This window comes from Carcharodon carcharias, chromosome 5 (assembly GCF_017639515.1).
Source record: "Carcharodon carcharias isolate sCarCar2 chromosome 5, sCarCar2.pri, whole genome shotgun sequence".
NCBI classification, from domain to species: Eukaryota; Metazoa; Chordata; class Chondrichthyes; order Lamniformes; family Lamnidae; genus Carcharodon; species Carcharodon carcharias.
In genome coordinates, this window is record NC_054471.1 from 145487377 (window position 1) to 145505952 (window position 18576).

The 18576-nt window shown below is 43.4% G+C and overlaps 1 protein-coding gene across 2 annotated transcripts in view; it reads left to right on the forward strand.

Annotated features, from left to right (window-relative positions):
• Positions 1–17985, forward strand: part of LOC121277638 (4-galactosyl-N-acetylglucosaminide 3-alpha-L-fucosyltransferase 9-like) — a 143981-nt gene extending 125996 nt beyond the window's left edge. The window contains exons 4-5 of one of the 2 annotated variants that reach the window (XM_041187224.1): positions 10369–10408; positions 16293–17985. In XM_041187224.1, coding sequence (XP_041043158.1) covers positions 16301–17380 — 1080 coding nt within the window. In that variant the 5' untranslated portion in view covers positions 10369–10408; positions 16293–16300 and the 3' untranslated portion in view covers positions 17381–17985. The remainder of the gene's footprint in view (positions 1–10368; positions 10409–16292) is intronic. The other variant, XM_041187223.1, reaches the window with a different exon arrangement.
• The last annotated feature ends 591 nt before the right edge of the window (positions 17986–18576 follow it).

Sequence of the window (18576 nt, forward strand, 5' to 3'; positions counted from 1 at the left end):
TCAACGAGTTATTGTTAAAAATCTTCAAAGATTTAATTTTATTCTGCATGTATTACATAACATTTGCTATCATTTTCCGTGCACCATTCTTTCACACCTTGACAAAATATCTCTGTATTGATCATGATACATTCATCACCACTCTAAAATGTTTGATCTGTTCCTCCAGTTGCTTTCTCTGAATCAATAAATTTACTGTTTCCCTTTGTTCAGCACTCCACAGTCATTTATCTTACTTCAGTTGTTTTCTGATTTTTCCACTGCTTTGTCCATGTTCAAGAAAAAAAATGAGAACTAAGAAGTATGAACTGAAGTCGGCCATTTGGACCTTTGAACTTGCTCTGCTGTTCAGCAAAGTCACAGCTGATCTTGTGCCTCAACTCCATCTGCCCGTATAATGCCCATGCCCCTTAACTCCCTTTGTATCCAAAAATCCCCTGACCTCTATTTTGAATAGGCTCAATGATTGAGTACCCACAGCTCCCTGGGATTGAGAATCCAAAAAATTCACAACACTTTGGATGAAGAAACTTCAAGTTCTAAACAGCCAAGCCTTTATTCTGAGACTGTGACCCCGGATCCTAAATTCCCCAGCCAGGGGAAACATTTTCTCAGCATCTAAACTGTCAAATTCCTTCAGAATTTAAAGTTTCAATTCGATAGCCTCTCATCATTCTAAATTCCAGGGAATATGTGTCTAGTGTATTCGATCCCTCCTCATAGGACAATTCCCTCAGCTCATGAATTTGGTCTAGTGAACTTTTGTTACATTCCCTCTAGGAAAGGAGACCAAAACTGTGCAGAGTACTATAGGTGTGACCTCACTAATGCGCTATATAATCATAATCGCGTTTCTATTCCAAACCCTTTGTAACAAAATCTAACCGGCTAGTCACCTTCCCATTCCCTTGTTTTACCTGCATGTTAACTTCCTTGTACAAGAGCATGCAGCTCCCTCTAAATGTAAACATTTCCTAGTCTCTCACCTTTCATCAAACATTTTGCTTTTATAGTTAGCCTAACAAAGTGGATAAATTCACGTATTGCCACATTGTATTTATCTTCCAATTTCTTGTCCACTCATCCTAGCCAAATTTATGCAAAAGCAAAATACTGCCGATACTGGAAATTGGAAATAAAAACAGAAAATGCTGGAAATACTCAGTAGGTCTGACAGCATTTGTAGAGGTGGAGAAACAAAGTTAGTGTTTCAGGTAAATAATTTCTCATCAGGACTCTAATGAAAGGTCACTGACCTGAAACATTTGACAGAATTTTACCATCCCCACAGAAGAGGCTTTGGAGGCGGGGGTGCTGTGCATTGTGTCAGATGCTGGAAATCTGAAATAAAGATCACAGTCTTGCTTTTGAGTGAAGGAATCATGGAGACACTGGATGGAATCATCCCATCCCAGGTTAGCAGTGAGAGCGGTATCGGGCGGGAGAAAATACATTTTACCCGCTGGCCACAATAGCAGCCTTTCATGCTGTATCTTCTAAATCCTGGCTCATTAACCAAGCTTTGCTGGGAAACATGCCATTTTGATGGCGGGTGGGCTAAGATTCACTCATCATGCTGCCACCTCACCGCTTCATCTCACCAGGTGCCTCATTTAAAGTACAACCACATGCAGCCACTCAGTTTTGAGACGCATCCTTCGAGCGCATTTTGGATGCTGTGGGGGCCTGCTGTGGTGTCCTCTATCCCGGCTGTAGCCGCAGGAGGGGCAGCAACATTACCACTATGGCTTGGTAGGCGATGGCAGTGGTGATCAGTGCCAATGCTGCAAAGAAGAGGTTGGCCATACAATGCAGATAGAGGATGAATAATCTCATCCATGCAGACAGGGTCCGACAACTATCTCATCACTGTAAACTCACACACTCAAGCCCATCCATGGGCATCTCACTCACTGCCAGCTCAAGGGACATCACCTCACTCTCTCACACACACCCTCACACCTCCATCTGGCCTCATCTTCTCTGGAGACTGCCTATTCAGCCCTCACCATCTTGAGGCCACTTGCATAGATTAACTTTTGCCACCACACACACACACACTGCGATGGCGCCTTCCCCAGTACAGCCCTCACCCTGCAGCTTCCTCCCTCGCCTGAGGCCACTTCTCCCCCATCCCCAAGCAAACCCTCACCCTGCAGTCGTTGAGAAGCCGCCCCTGCTTTATGGCTGGTCTGGTAGGCAGAGACCGGCCCCAGAGCATCCCTCCACTAAAAGTTAAGTGGTACAGTCTATGAAGCCTGGTGCTGATGATTGCAAATGCTGCCCAAAGTAAAGTAAGCAAAGAAACCTCAAAGGCCCGAGTGAAGTGCAGCTCCCCAGCTTTGCACGCCAACACGCTCAGATGATCCAGCTTGGGGAATGATTCTGGCAGGCTGGGCTTATAATAATATGCAGATGCGTTACAATGAGGTTCCCGGCATGTGATGGTGGGAAATGCAGCCCGCCATTGACGGACTGAGCGGATTATCACAAACTGGTTTCATGACGTCGTGAAACTGATTCTTGGCCTTTTCACCATATAGTCCTCTCATGCCACCAAACATGCCCGACACTAGCAGCATGGAAAATTCTGCCCAATGTCTCAGATGGCCAAATGCAGTGAACCTTACATCCACTCCACAGGCGACTGAGATTTCTCCCGCCAGTCCTTCAGTCTGCCCCTTAGCAGCTCTCCCTCCAGTCTCACAGTATGAACTAATGGCTTCCATTGGAGTAGCCTCAGTGTCCTGTGCTCCTGCCTCAGGAACCCACCCGCCATCCTTAACTGGAAGACAAACACGCAGGCAGGCTCCTAATTGTCTGGAAGATTCCCCCTCTTGGCACACCTCTGCCCTGTGCATTTTCTATTCTTTCTACCGTCCTTATTTCTTTATGCGTGTTTTATTTAACTTATTACCAATGTGACCCTGACTCTGGTGTTGATTAAAACAAACATGCAGCATGTAACAGATTGTGACATCCTTTGAGAAGATTGTATCATCGAGTACTTCCAGATTTGATGAAGCACCTGAAATATATAATTCCTTACATCGGTTCAATGATGACACTTTTTAAAAGATTACAAAGGTTTTAAAATATTAAAAAGATTTAAAAGATTTGAGCATTATTAAACTCACAGTTTGGCCATATCCCACAGATTGTAATTCCTCCAAGCTCACCATCTCATGCACAAGAGGAATAAAAGAGTCATATTTGAACAAGTTACATTTATATAGCACATTTAACATAGTAAAACATCCCAAGGCTCTTCACAAGACAGTAATCAAACAAAGTTTGACACTGAGACGTGTCAGGAAATATTAGGATAGATGACCAAAAGCTTAACCAAAAAGGTAGATTTTAAGGAGCATCTTAAAGGAGGAGAGAGATGGGAAGAGGTTTAGGGAGGGAATTCCAGAGCTGAGGACCTAGGCACCAGCTGTGCATTGAAGAAAACTGGGGATGTGCAAGAGATCAGGATTGAGGAATTCAGATCATAGAGGGTTGCAGGAGGAGGTGATAAAGTTAAAGAGGAACAAGGTCATTGAAGGATATATAATCAAGGCATTGCCATAGAAATAAAGCACTATTGGAAGTGGAGAGGGTGGGCTGGTGTCTGTAGGTTTCCATGGAAGGGTGAGTTTTTATTCTTGGAGTTTTTCATGGGATACGGACATCGCTGGCTCATCCAACATTTATTGCCCATCCATAATTGTTCTTGAGAAGGCTGTGGTGAGCCGCTTATTGAACCACTGCAGACCATCTGGTGTAGATACACCCATATTGCTGTTAGGAAGGGAGTTCCAGCATTTTCACTCAGTGACAGTGAAGGAACAGCAAGATAAAAAATCAGGAGTGTCTGTGGCTTGGAGGGGAACTTGCAGCTGGTGCTGCTCGCGTACTTCTGCTGCCTTTGTCATTCTTGGTGCTAGAGGTCACAGGTTTGGAGGCTCCTGTCGAGGGAGGCTTGGTGAGTTCCAGCAGTGTATCTTGCTGCTGGTGCTGTATCACACTGTGTCAGTGATGGACGGAATGAACGTTTAAGATGGTGGAGAGGGTGGTGATCAAGTGGACTGCTTTGTCCTCGAGGGTGTTGAGCTTCTTGAGTGTTGTTGGAGCTGCACTCATCCAGACAACTAGAAAGTACTCCATCACATTCCTGATTTGTGCCTGTTTTTTAGTTTGCTTGTCATTTTCAGTCTACACTGCTGGCTGGTAGCAATGCAAATTACAGGCCCAAATGTGTAAATCTTTCGCTCTCAGTAACCAGCCTCTCCATCAGTAAGTGCTCAGCTGTGCCTTCTTGTGGTGATACTGGAAACTGGGTCCCTCATGACCCCAGGCTATGCTTCAGATGAATTCGGAGGACATTTGGCCTCCAGACATGCAGTGTTCATGCCCACTGGCGTGTGGACATTCCCTGGCAATCATGAAGAAAATTCCCAGCCATGGGCGAATAACTCCATTGCCTTGTGGATACCTCAGGAGAGTTGAAGGCTGAGGGTGTAAATCCTGACAAAAATCTGGAATGGAGCCCAAAGGCAGACTGATGTCTAAATATGTAATTTTTCTGGAAACTCCTGCAGCCAAGCCAGTGCCAACTATAGTGCTTTGCATTCCTTTGAATTCAAAGGGAGGTTGAGAGGGCGTCCTTAACATTTAAGCAGCCCAGAGTCTCCATAAATTTTGCCCAGGCTTCCACCCTGGAGAGGACACTCCAGTTTTACTGCAGAGAATGAACACAATACAAGAGACAGCAGTTATGAGTAACAAGCCCCAATTTGATTCACGTAGAGAAAGAATGCTACTGACCGTCCTCAATGATGAGAAGGACCATCAGAACCCACTTGTCAGCCACCATCCACCTTAAGTTGGGCATCCCCAACTAGTTCGATAGGTGCTTGTAGCTTAGCATCTCCACTCAACAAATGGACTCAAATCCATCACAACAGGCAACATCAGGACCATGTGCATGGGATTGACAAAGGACTTGCAGCTGGTCCATACCTTTGCTATAAGGACACCTGGAAGGGAAATAAGAAGATGTGGACATTGACACAGGCAATTGGCAGACAGTCACTGAATTATGTGCAGTATAAAGCAGGTTACTGATTCACTGTGAGCCCATTACACATTCCTGACAATTTCACTCCACAAAGTCTGCTCACAGTAAACTTCCATCAGTGACAAAATAAATAGACTTCCGGCCAAGATTCTATCCTCTGTTCACAAGAAGTCATAAATGACAACGGCCTTCTAGTCCAGCTCATCTCATCCATCCAGGATGACCTTAAAACACTCCCACTCCCACTCCCAGCCCCACTCCACAGCATCCAATTAGCCCTAAAATGATTCAAGGGATTTTTCAACCAGATGTGCAGCAACAGCACACATTGCTGCGTGTAGGGGCTGCTGCTGTTGACCTTTGGGCAGCTTTCTGGTTTACTGGCGGGCTTTTCAAACAAAATTGAAACCATGAAGCTGCCCTAAGGTCAGAAGCAACAGCGCAGCAACTCACCCGAAAGACCGGCTTAAAATAAATTGGAACTGTCACCAGGTCTGAATCTCTGGTTGGATGACAAGGACTCCATTTACAACACTGAGCCTGGAGCCCCCTAACACCCGGGCCATGGGATTTTGCACCACATACACCCCCTCTGCTTCGCCCTGATAACACAACTACTGACCAAGCTGGTCGAATCCTGAAGAGGCTATCTGCCAGTGTGGTCCTGCAGAAGTGGAAGCCACAAGAGGAAAATCTGATTTTCTTCATCCTCCACTTATCAACCTATCACGGATGTATCTGTCCATGAGAGTATCGGTAGGAATGATCACTGCACAGTCCTTGTGGAGACAAAGTCCCATTTTCATAGTGAAGATACCCTCCATCGTGCTGCGTGGCAATACCAATATGCTAAATGAGATAGATTTTTGAACATTTCTAGTAGCTTAAAACTGGGCATCCATGAGGCACTGTGGGCCATCAGCAGCAGCAGAATTGTACTCAAGCATTATCTGCAACTTCATGGACCGGCATATCCCCCACTCTACTATTGACATCAAGCCGGGGGATCAACCCTGGCTCAATGAAGAGTGCAGGAAGTCATTGCAGGAGAAATGATAAAAAGCAAAGTAGCATAGCTAAAAATGAGGTTGAACTTGCTGAAGCTACAACACAGCCTTGATTTTTGTTATATATGTTAATGATTTGGACTTAAATGTGGGAGACATGATTGGGAAATGTGCAGATGACACAAAATTGGCTGCAAAGTTGTGAAGAGGATAGCTGTTATACCCAGAATGATATCCATGGTTTGGTTGAGTGGGTGGAAAAGTGGTAAATGGAATTCAATCTGGAAAAACGAGTTAATGTATTTGGGGAGGGTAAACAAAGCAAGGGAATACGCAATAAATTGGAGGAGATTGAGAGGATGAGGAGGTGAGAGACCTTGCAGTGCATGTCCACAGGTCCCTGAAGGTGACAGGACAGGTGGATCAGGTGCTAAAGAAAGCATAAGGAATACTTTCCTAATTGGACAAGGTATTGAATACAAAAGCAGGAATGTAATGCTGGAATGCATAAAACATTGGTTAGGCCACAGCTGGAATTTTGCATACAGTTCTGGTCACTAGATTACAGGAAGGGCATAGTTGCTCTGTAGAGAGTACAGATAAGATTTACAAGAATGTTGCCAGGGCTTGAAAATTGCAGTAATGAAGAAAGATCCGATAGGCTAGGGTTGTTTTCCTTAGAACAGTGGAGGCTGAGGGGTGACCTAATTGACGTATATAAAATTATGAGGGGCATAGATAGGATAGACAGGAAATACCTGTTTCCCCTAGCCGAGAGGTCAATTACCAGTGGGCATAGATTTAAGGTGATTGGTAGAAGGAGTAGAAGGGACACGGGGAAAAACTTATTCACCCAGAGGGTGGTGGTTATCTGGAATTCACTGCCTAAACTGGTGGTTGAAGCTGAAATGCTCAACTCATTTAAAAGGTAGCTGGATCTGCTCCTGAAGTGCTGGAACCGTCAAGGCTACGGGCCAGGTGTTGGAAAGTGGCATTAAAACTGTGTGGCTAATTTCTTTTTACTCTTTTTATGGCCAGCACAGGCACAGTGGGGTGAACGGCCTCTTTCTGCACCATCACTTTTCTATGGTGCTATGATTCCAGGATTACATGCATGTTAATTGAACAGCGGAAGCAGCATGTGATGGACAGGACTAAGTGATCTCACAACCAACAGATCAGATTAAAGCTCTACACTCATGTCACCTCCTGTTGTGGATAATCCAACAACTAATCAGACTAGGAATCTCCACAAACATCCCCATCCTCAATGATGGGGAAGCCCAACATGTCAGTGCAAAACACAAGGCTGGACCACTTGCAACCTTTTTCAGCCAGAAGTGCCGAGTGATTGATCCATCTTACCTTCCTCCTGAGCTCACCACCATCACAGAGGCCAGTCATCAGCCAATTCAGTTAGGTTCACGTGATATCAAGGCATAGGATACAGCAAAGAACATAAGAAATAGGAGCCTGCTGCGCCATTCAATAACATCTTCACTCTACTTTCCTGCCTGCCCTCCATGACCCTTGAATCACTGTTTTTACTTTATTCTTGGGACTTGGGTGTTGCTGGCAAGGCCAGCATTTGTTGCCCATTCAAAATTGCACATGAACTGAGCGACTTAAGAGTCAACCACACATATGTGAGTCTGGAGTGACATGTAGGCCAGACCAGGTAAGGACAGCAGATTTCTTTCCCTACAGGACATTAGTGAAACAGATGCATTTTTCTAACAACCAATGATGGTTTCATGGTCGCCATTACCAAAACTAGCTTTATAATCCAGATTTATTAATTGAATTTAAATTCCACCAGCTGTTGTGGTGGAACTCAAACCCATGTCTCCAAAGCATGCGCCTGGATCTCAAGGTTACTGGTTCAGTAACATTACCACTACAGCATCATCTTCCCCTTGTCAATCAAAAATCTGTCTAACTCAGCCGGGAATATACTCAATGATCAAACCTTCAATGCTCTCGGGGGAAGAGAATTCCAAAGACGAACAACCCTCTAAGAGAAGAAAGTCCACCTTATCCCCATCTTAAATGGGAGACCCCTTATTTTGAAATTGTGCCCCTTGTTCTATATTGCCCCCATGAGGGGAAACAACTTCTCAGAACCTACCCTGTCAAGTTCCTTCAGAAGCATTTATGTTTAAATAAGATCACCTTTCGTTCTACTGTACGGCAGTGAATATAAGCCCAATCTGTCAAGCTTTCCTCATAAACCAAACATGTCATCCCAGGAATCAGTCTAGTGAGCCTCCTCTGAGCTTCTTCCAATGCAAGTGTGTCTCTCTTTAAGTAAGGTAACGAAAAATGTACACAGTATTTGAGGTGTGGTCTCACCAATGTCCTGTACAGTCGTAGCAAGACATTCCTAATTTTATGCTCCATCCCCTTTGTAATAAAGGGCAACATTCCATTTGCTTCCCAATTACTTTCTGTACCTGCATGCTAAATTTTTGTGATTCATATACAAGGACAGCCGGATCCCTCTGTATCACAGCACTGCAGTCTTTCTCAAATTACATATCATTCTGCTTTTCCAGTGGACAACTTCACATTTTTCCACATTATACTCCACCTGGCAATTTTTTTGCCCAACCACTCAACCTATCTATCTCCCTTTGCAGACTCTGCACATCTTCCTCCCAACTTGCTTTCCTAACTGTCTTCAAATTGTCAACAAATTTGGCTACAATGCAGTTGGTTCCTTCATCTAAGTCATTAACATAGATCGTAAATAGATGAGACCTGAGCATTGATCCCTGTGGCACTCCACGAGTAAAGTTTTGCCGTCCTGAAAATGGCCAATTTATCCCGACTGTCTGATTCCTCTCAGTTAGCCAATCCTCTATGCATGTTAATATATCGCCCCCAACACGATAAGGTTTCATCTTATGTACTAACTTTAAGTGGCACTTTATCAAATGCTTTTTTCGAAATACAAATACACTACATCGATTGATTACCCTTTATCCACCTTGCTTGTTACATCCTCAGAGAAGTGCAATAAATTTGTCAAACATGATTTCCCTTTCACAAAACCATGTTGACTTTGCCTGGTGGGTTATTATTTTCTAAATGTCTGCTACCTCTTTAAGACTGGATTCTAGTATTTTGCCAATGACAGCTGTTAGACAAACCCGGCCTATACTTTCCTTCTTTTTGCCACCCTCCTTTCTTGAACAAAGGTGCAACTTTTGTGGTTTTCCAATCTGCTGGGACCATTCGTGAAACTGGGGGATTCTGGAACATTACAAACACTACACCCACTATCACTGCAGCCACTTCCTTTAAGAACCTAGGGCCAGGATTTTCTGGCCCAACTATTGTGGGATCCACCATGAGATGTGTGGTGGGACAGCCAAAAGTCCACTGACTTTCAGCATGACAGGAGGATTCCGGCAGTGGGTGGGACTGAAAAATCCTGGCCTAAGATACAGGCCATCAGGTCGAAGGAACTTGTCAGCTTTAAATCTCATTACCATTCCCGTTACTTTTTCTCTACTGATACTGAATGCTTTAAGTTCCTTCCTCTCTTTTGCCACTTGATTTGCTAACAGTCCTAGGATGCTTTTTGTGTAATCTGCTGTGAAGATGGATATAAAATACTTATTCAAAGCCTCAGCCATTTCCTTGTTTTCCATTATTAATTCTCCAGCTTCACACTCAAAGGGACCAACGCTCACTTTAGCTACTCTTTTCCTTTTGAGAAGCTTGTAGAAGCCTTTACTGTCTGGTTTTATATTTCATGTTAGATTTCTCCAATTATTAATTCTTTATTCATTATTATTTCTTTATTCATCATTTGCTGGTTTCTAAAACTTTCCCAATACCCTGGCCTACCATTATTCTGCACTGCATTGTACACCTTTTCTTCCAGTTTGACACCACTAAAGGCTATGGAGAACATCCTGGGCGTAGTACTGAAGACTCGTGTTCCAGTACTAGCTGGGCCCCTAGCCCAGTACTGCTAAAATACTGGAACCTACCCAACAATGTAGAAATTTGCCCAGGTAAATCATGGCCACAAAAAACCATAAATCCAATCCAGCCAGTTAGCGCACCATCAGTCTACTCTCAATCTCACTAAAGTGTTGGAACATGTTATCAGGAGTGCTATCGAGCAGTACATTCAAGAATAACCTGCCCACTGGCACTCAGTTTGGATTCTGTCAGCTCCAAATCTCATTATGGCCTTGGTTCAGGCATGGACAAAAGAGCTGAGTTGCAGAGATGAGCAAGACTAGCTTCATTCCATGGGTAAAATGTGTGTGATGTTTATAGGATGAGCAGGAGTGAAGACAGAAAGACAGAGAAACTGGAGGTAAGTGAACACTGGAAATTTAAATGTATGTGAAGTCACTGATATTGAAGTGTCACTTAGAGCAAATATTGAATCATATAAATAGAGTGAGATTTCCGTAAGAACCAAGGAGCTTTAGCAGAATCAGCAAACGAGACCTTTTGTCCAAGTCATAACTTAATATCTTAAGTCTTACATATAAATCCAGAGGTCACTTTTCAGTGTTACCTAGGTCTCTATTCTGCCAATTCTATTCAGTTTCTCAATATAAGGACAACCTCTAGGCTCCAGTTCCATGCTCTATGTGTCAGCAACCCAACAACTGAACCAGAATGCTGCGGGCTCAAATTGCATTTCAGAGACTTGAGCACAACAACTCGGCTGAACTCCAGTGCAGGATCGGGGGCTGGGTGGGGGAGTGGGGGTGGGGGTGGGTACTGCACTGTCAGGAGTGCCTTCATTCAGATGGGGCTTTAAACCCAGATCACATCTGCCTCCTTGATGGAGGGAAAAGACTCAATGGCACTATTTGAAGAAAAGAAGGTGAGATCTCTGAGCATCTTGACCAACCCTCAACTAACATCACCAGAGCAGGTTATCTAGTCACCATCATATTGCTGTTCATGGGACCTGTTTTCTGCAAAGGTTAATATTCCTACATTTCAAAAGAGCTTAATTGGGTGCAAGACATTTTGAGACATCCTAAGGTCATGAAAAGACCACAACTGCATCCAGTTTTGGTCACCGCACTATAGCAAGGATGTGAGGGTCCTTCAGAGGGGATTTACCATAATGGTTCCATGGATGAGGGATTTTAGCTGCAAGATGCATTGGAGAAGTTGGGGTTGTTGTCCTTGGAGCAAAGGAAATTGAGGGGAGATTTAATAGAGGTGTAGAAGATTATGACAGGTTCTGATAAGATAGTCAGAGAAAATTTGGTCCCATTAGCTGGTGGTACAAGGACTTGGATACAGAGGTTGAAGGCTTTGGACAAGAGATGTAGCTGAAATGTGAGGCAGATCTTTATTACACAGCAAGTGGTAAGGACCTGGAACTCACTGCCTGTGAGGGCAATGAAAGCAGAAACAATGAATGATTTCAAAAGGAAATTGGATGGACACTTGAGGAAAATTAACTTGGAGGATTGTGAGGGATAGAACTGCTTGGAATGCTCTCCAGAGTTCAGCATAGACTTGATGGGCCAAATGGTCTCCTTCTGTGATGTAATGACTCCATGGCTGGAATTTAATGCTGAGGCATGTTAGGTGGAGGAGGGGAAATTTAATTGGGCATCAGGGTGGCAGGTGCGGAATCTGTCACCTTCCCATGTCCGTCCCTGTTAAATCCAGAGCGGGAAGGAACCGCTCTTCCTATTGAGGGTCTTAAGTGGGAAACTATTGCTCACTTAAGGGCCTCTTTCCACCAATGTTTATCTTCACCTAACAATGGGCGGGGTACTCAACATGCAGGGAACCACAAAAGCAAACACTGTTAGATTTGCTTACAGGCTTCCGGAGAGAAGGCTGGGGTGGAGAGAATCCCTCATTGTCAACCACTCAGTGCCTGATTGAGAGACCCAACCTCAGGAAGTGGGACAGGGCCCACTGAAAGCCAACCCTTGACCTTGCTGCTGACCCCATTCCCCCGCTACCTTCATCTCGCGGTTCCCCTCCCACCATCACTCACCTGTGGCCCTGTAGCCTGGATCACTGGGCAATCCTGGCCTCGAGTGGATGAATTGTCAACAACATAAGAACATGAGAATTCGGAGCAGGAGTATGCCATTCGACTTCGCGAGCTTGTTCCACCATTTGTTAAGATAACTTTCCTGTCTAACCCCTAGAACCTTTGATTCCCTTGTCAGTTAAGAATTTATCAAACTCTGCCTTAAAAATGTTCCATCACCTTCCACTGGTCTCTGGGGAAAAAGAATTACATGGACTAACTACCCCCTGAGGGAAAATATTTCTCCTCATCTCAGTCTTAAATGGGAAAACACTTTTCAAACTGTGTTCCGAATTCCTAGACTCCACTTCAAGGGGAAATATCTTTTTAGCATTCACCCTGTGAAGACCCTTCAGAATTTCATGTTTCAATAAGAATACTTCTCATTCCTCTATTCTTGTCCCTCTAAACTCCAGTGGATACAAACCCAACCTCTCCAACCTTTCCCTATAAGATAACCCCTTCATCACAGGATTCAGTCAAGTGAACCTTCTCTGTACTGCTTCCAATGCAATTATATCCCTTCATCAATAAGGTGACCAAAACTGTAGTTTCACCAATGCCCTACACAATTGCAGCAAAACTCCTCTACTTTCATATTCCATTCCCCTTTCAATAAATGATAACATTCCTTTTGCCTTCCTAATCACTTGTTGTAGCTGCATGCTAAATTTCGGTGATTCATACCACAACACAGAAATATTGCATGCCATCTAAATAACACTGTGCTTTTCCATTCTTCCTGCCAATGTGGATAAGTTCATATTTTACCACATTATACTTCATCTACCAAATTTTGCCCACTCAATTAACCTTTCCAAATTGCTTTGCAGACTCCTTATGTCCTCTTTACACCTTGCACTCCTATCTATCTTTGTATCATCAACATATTTTGCAACCGTATATTCAGTCCCTTCATCCAAGTCATGGATACAGTTTGTAAACAGTTGAGGCCCCAGCACTGATAAGGGAATACGGATGCATTGAGGTGAAAGAAAGGGAGGAACTTAAAACAATTACAATCATTAGGGAAACAGTACTGAGAAAATTACAAGAACTAAAAGCTGACAAGTCCCCAGGTTTTGAAGGACTTCATCCTAGGATCTTAAAAGAAACGGCTGCTGAGATATTGGTTGTAAAAGCAAAAAACTGCAGATGCTGGAAATCCAAAACAAAAACAAAAATACCTGGAAAAACTCAGCAGGTCTGGCAGCATCTGCGGAGAGGAGCACAGATAACATTTCGAGTCTGCATGTCTCTTCAACAGAACTAAGGAAAAATAGAAAAGAGATGAAATATAAGCTGGTTTAAGGTGGGGGTGGGACGGCGGTTGACAGGGCCCTCAACTGTGCCCGGCCCATCTCCCACACATCTGCCCTCACACCTTCTTCTCCCTCCCAGAAACATGATAGGGTCCCCCTTGTCCTCACCTATCACCCCACCAGCCTCCGCATTCAAAGTATCATCCTCCGCCATTTCCGCCAACTCCAACATGATGCCACCACCAAACACATCTTCCCTTCACCCCCCCGGCAGCATTCCATAGGGATCATTCCTTCCGTGACACCCTGGTCCAGTCCTCCATCACCCCCTACACCTCAAACCCTCCCACGGCACCTTCCCATGCAACTGCAGAAGGTGCAACATCTGCCCCTTCACTTCCCCAAGGGCCCAAACACTCCTTTCAAGTGAAGCAGCATTTCAATTGCACTTCTCTCAACTTAGTCTACTGCATTCGTTGCTCCCAATGCAGTTTCCTCTACATTGGAAAGACCAAACGCAGACTGGGCGACTGCTTTGCAGAACACCTTCGGTCTGTCCGCAAGCATTACCCAGACCTCCCTGTCGCTTGCCATTTCAACACTCCACCTTCTCTCATGCCCACATGTCCGTCTTTGGATTGCTGCATTGTTCTAGTGAAGCTCAACGCAAACTGGAGGAACAGCACCTCATCTTCCGACTAGGCACTTTACAGCCTTCCAGACTGAATATTGAGTTCAACAATTTTAGACCACGAACTCTCTCCTCCATCCTCACCCCCTTTCCGATTTTCCCCCTTCTTTTTGTTTTTTCCAATAATTTATGTAGATTTTTCTTTTCCCACCTATTTCTATTATTTTTAAATGTATTTCCATCCATTGTTTTATCTCTACCTTTTAGCCAATTTTGATTCCTTCACCCCACTCCACCCCCACTAGGGCTATCTGTACCTTGCTCATCCTGCTTTCTACCCTTAATTAGCACATTCCTTTAGATAATATCACTACCTTCAACACCTCTTTGTCCTTTTGTCCGTGAGATCTTTTGGTTATCTCCACCTATCAATGGCCGTCTATCCAGCTCTTCTCGTCCCACCCCGCCCCTGCACCCCCTTATTTCACCTCTTTCCTATTTTTCCTTAGTTCTGTTAAAGAGTCATGCCCACTCGAAATGTTAACTGTGCTCCTCTCCGCAGATGCTGCCAGACCTGCTGAGTTTTTCCAGGTAATTATGTTTTTGTTTGAGATAATAGTTGTATTGGTTTTAGTTTTCCAAAATTCCCTAGAATCTGGAAAGATCCATCAAGGCACTTAGAAAATCTTGATGCAATCAGGAAGAGTCATGCATTACACCTTGCCAACACAAACATGATCCATTTATCCCTACTTTCTATTTCCTGTCAACCAAACAATCCTCTATCCATGTTAATGTGTTACCCCCTCCACCATGAGCTCTTATTTTGTCTGGTAACCTTTGATGTGACACCTTGTCAAATGCCTCCAGAAATCTGACACACCATATCTACAGGTTCTCCTATATTCATGTTGCTTGTTACTTCCTCAAAGCGCTCAAATAAATTAGTCAACCGCAATTTCCCTTTCACAAAACCACATTGACTCTTCCTAATTGTTTTAAGTTCCTCCCTTTCACCTCGATGCTTCCGCATTTCCTTATTTCCCATTATTAGTCCCTAGACTCACTCTTCTGAGGACAAACACTCACTTTAGTTACCTTTTTCGTTTTAAATACCTGTAGAAACTCTGACTATCTGTTTTCATATTTCTAGCTAGCTTCTTCTCAGACTCTAATTTCTCCCTCATTATTACTTTCTTGGTCAATCTTTGTTTCTGTCTAATCCACTGATGTGCCACTAATCTTCTTGGATTGTATACTTTATCTTTCAATTTGTTGCTGTCTTTAATTTCTGTGGTTAGCCATGGATGGGGCAGCCTTCTCCTGGGGTCTTTCTTTCTAAGTGGAATATACCTTTGCTGAATGTTATGAAATATCTCCTGAATGTCTTCCAGTCCATCTCTACTCACCTATCCCTTAACCGAAATTCCAAGTTCACTTTAGTCAGCTCTGTCTTCATTTCCTTATAATGGCCTTTATTTAAGTTTAAAACACTAGTCTTAGATCTACTCCTCCCTCACTCAAACTGAGTGTAAAATGCAATCATGTTCTGATCACTGAAACCTATGGGGTAGAATTTTCTCCCCGTCGGGTGGGCCAGTCGGGAGTAGGCACAGGCAGACTTGGAGCTGATCGCCGCTCGCGATCGGCCACGCGCCACCATTTCACTTGGGCTGGCTAGTTAAGGCCCACCCAGCTAGAAGTGCACCCAGAAGTGTACACATCAGTGTGCGGGGATGACAGAAGATTCTGCCCATGAGGTCATTATTTGAACCTGCCTCATTGCACCTTATCTGGTGACACTGCCAAGCTGATGGCTTCAGATTGACTGTGAGCTCTCAGGGGGCAGAATTTAAACCCGGGGGGTACTTGATCATAGGGAACATCTGCCGCAGGCCTGTTGATGGGCAGGAACACCATCACCTACATTAAATTCTGTTTTATGGCTCTATGAAATGTGCGATATAAATGCAAATCTTTATTTCCTTTTATTCCTTAGTATATCTTATTTTAACAAAATTATCATATTCTATGCTGTCTCCATTTGATTATGGCTTTCCACTATCTGTTTTCTTCACTCTGTTTGTTCACTCCTTTCCTCAAATTAACTCTTATTTTAAGGTTGGCCCTCTTCCACTTTCTTTACCTTCTCTCTTATGTCTCCAATGTAAATATTCTTCATTCCATTAGGGAAGCTGTGCTCAAATGTTCTGGATCTTGATGCAGTTTCAGTGGAAGAGGAGCTACGCTCCCAGGATCCTAATAGTCTTCATCTTTTCCTTTACAGGAGACATTATGATACCAGCACCTAGTATACGGATTTTCCACATCCTGTTCATTTCCTTCACCATTTTGGGCTGTTTTTTAGCTATTTTGTTGCTTTATGTCAAACCATCTAACATCTGGGTTTATCCTCCATTGGAATCTGCCACATCAGCACTTGGTGTGAAAAAACCCTTTGTGACAGGTGCTAAAGAGGATGAAACTATTGTGCTCCTTTGGCTTTGGCCTTTTGGTCAGAAATTTGAACTGAGTTCTTGTGAATCAACGGTTAACATCCATGACTGTCACTTGACTGCGGATAGGAACCTCTATAACAAATCCCACGCGGTCCTTTTCCATCACCAAGACATAAGTGGAGACTTGTCCAATCTGCCCAAGCAGCCACGGCCAACTTTTCAGAAATGGATTTGGATGAATCTGGAGTCACCTACCCTCGCTTCAAAAAAACCTGGACTTGACCAGCTCTTCAACCTGACCTTGACATATCGGTGGGGTTCAGATATCGAAGTGCCTTATGGATCTCTGATAATGAACAAAGTTCCATTAGCTTTTGAATTGCCTAGTAAAAGCAGTCTGGTGTGTTGGGTTGTAAGCCACTGGAACATTAATCATGCCAGAGTGAAGTACTACAATGAATTCCGCAAATACATTAACATCAGCACTTACGGTCGAGCCTTTGGGAAACGTCTGGAGGATAATCAATTCATCCCTACCATAGCTGCTTGTAAGTTCTACCTTGCCTTTGAGAATTCAATACATAAAGATTACATAACTGAAAAGCTCTACAATCCTTTGCGTGTTGGCACCGTACCTGTGGTCTTGGGGCCATCTAGGAAAAACTATGAAAATTACATTCCGGCCGATTCTTTCATTCATGTGGATGATTTCCACTCAGCCAAAGAGCTTGTGGATTACTTGCACAAACTGGATGGTAATAAAGACTTGTACATGCAATACTTCAAATGGAGGAAATACTACACAGTAAGGATGCCTCATTTCTGGGTTGAACATTTATGTAAAGCGTGTGAGAATATAAAACAACATCGAAAATATAGATCATGTTCCAGTTTGGAGAAATGGTTTTGGGGTTGAACTCTTAAACATGTCACTGGTAAATATCATGGTTTATCAACAATATCTATAGAATTCAATTGACTTCTTTCTCCAACAGAAAATATTTTTGATTAATTCTTTTGTTTAACCAAAAAGAACTCTACAGCCTTACATTGTTCCTGATTATGTGAAAATTCATCATGCTTCTGAAACAGCAGCAATGAAATTCTGAGCATCAGATTCTCATCTTAAATTGACTTGAGCTGGAAAGTGTAATTGCTTTCCAAGGTGAATGATTTTATTTTAAAGAAGCTTCACATTGTCTTTCCCCTGCCATTGCCACTTTAGAAAAATATTAGAAAGGATAATCTTTATTAGAAATTAAGGAGAAAGTGTCCTGAAACAAATTGTATAGCCAATCAAATATTTTAACTGGAGAAATGTGATTCAACTTACATTATGGTTTAAAGAAAATAACTTTAAATGATTTATAAGCACTGTAACTGTTTATCCAATTTGAGTAGCGTGGTAATGCTTTGTTTAGAATTTATACTCATTGACCCTTGAGCACCAAAGTTGCTGTAGCGATGATCTTTTAAATAAAGTGAATGAGCTGACTTGCAATTCAGCTCTACAGCCTCTAACAAAGTTCTTCTGTGATTTGGCTGGTAGCAAGACTCAATCACCAGTTGAAACCGAACAAATATGTTTTACCATTTATTACAGGTACTTTGAACTCCTATCTGCTTATCAAATAACCAGCACCGATGCAATGGGTTAAATTTAACACCCACCAGAGCCATGGAGGTTGTTAGAATGAAGCAGGAGATTTATCATTCCTTGTCCATTCCAAATTGGCTAGCTGCAGTTATAAATTTCAGACTATTATTTTCAATTATGCGGACCAGGCTCTGATGACATCGTATAAGCCCCATGCAAACTGCCACTTAAACTTGAGGCCTGAACGAGGCCCCAGTGGTGGCTTCCATGCCTGGCAAAACCTGCTGGGAATCATTGCCAGAATGAGCAGAGGGACAACCAAGTAAAGCTTTTTTAGTTTCCTTTGGGTCAAGAGGAGAAGGAATGCTTATTCCCATATGGAACCCCTGGGGCAATTCCACCCCCAACTTCCTCCCTGCTCCTCTGACAAAGATTCCCGTCCCAGAGCACTTACCTTGTGATGGGTACTACAGAGGTCTTAGCAATGGCCTCCTGACACCCAAAGCCAGTCACCA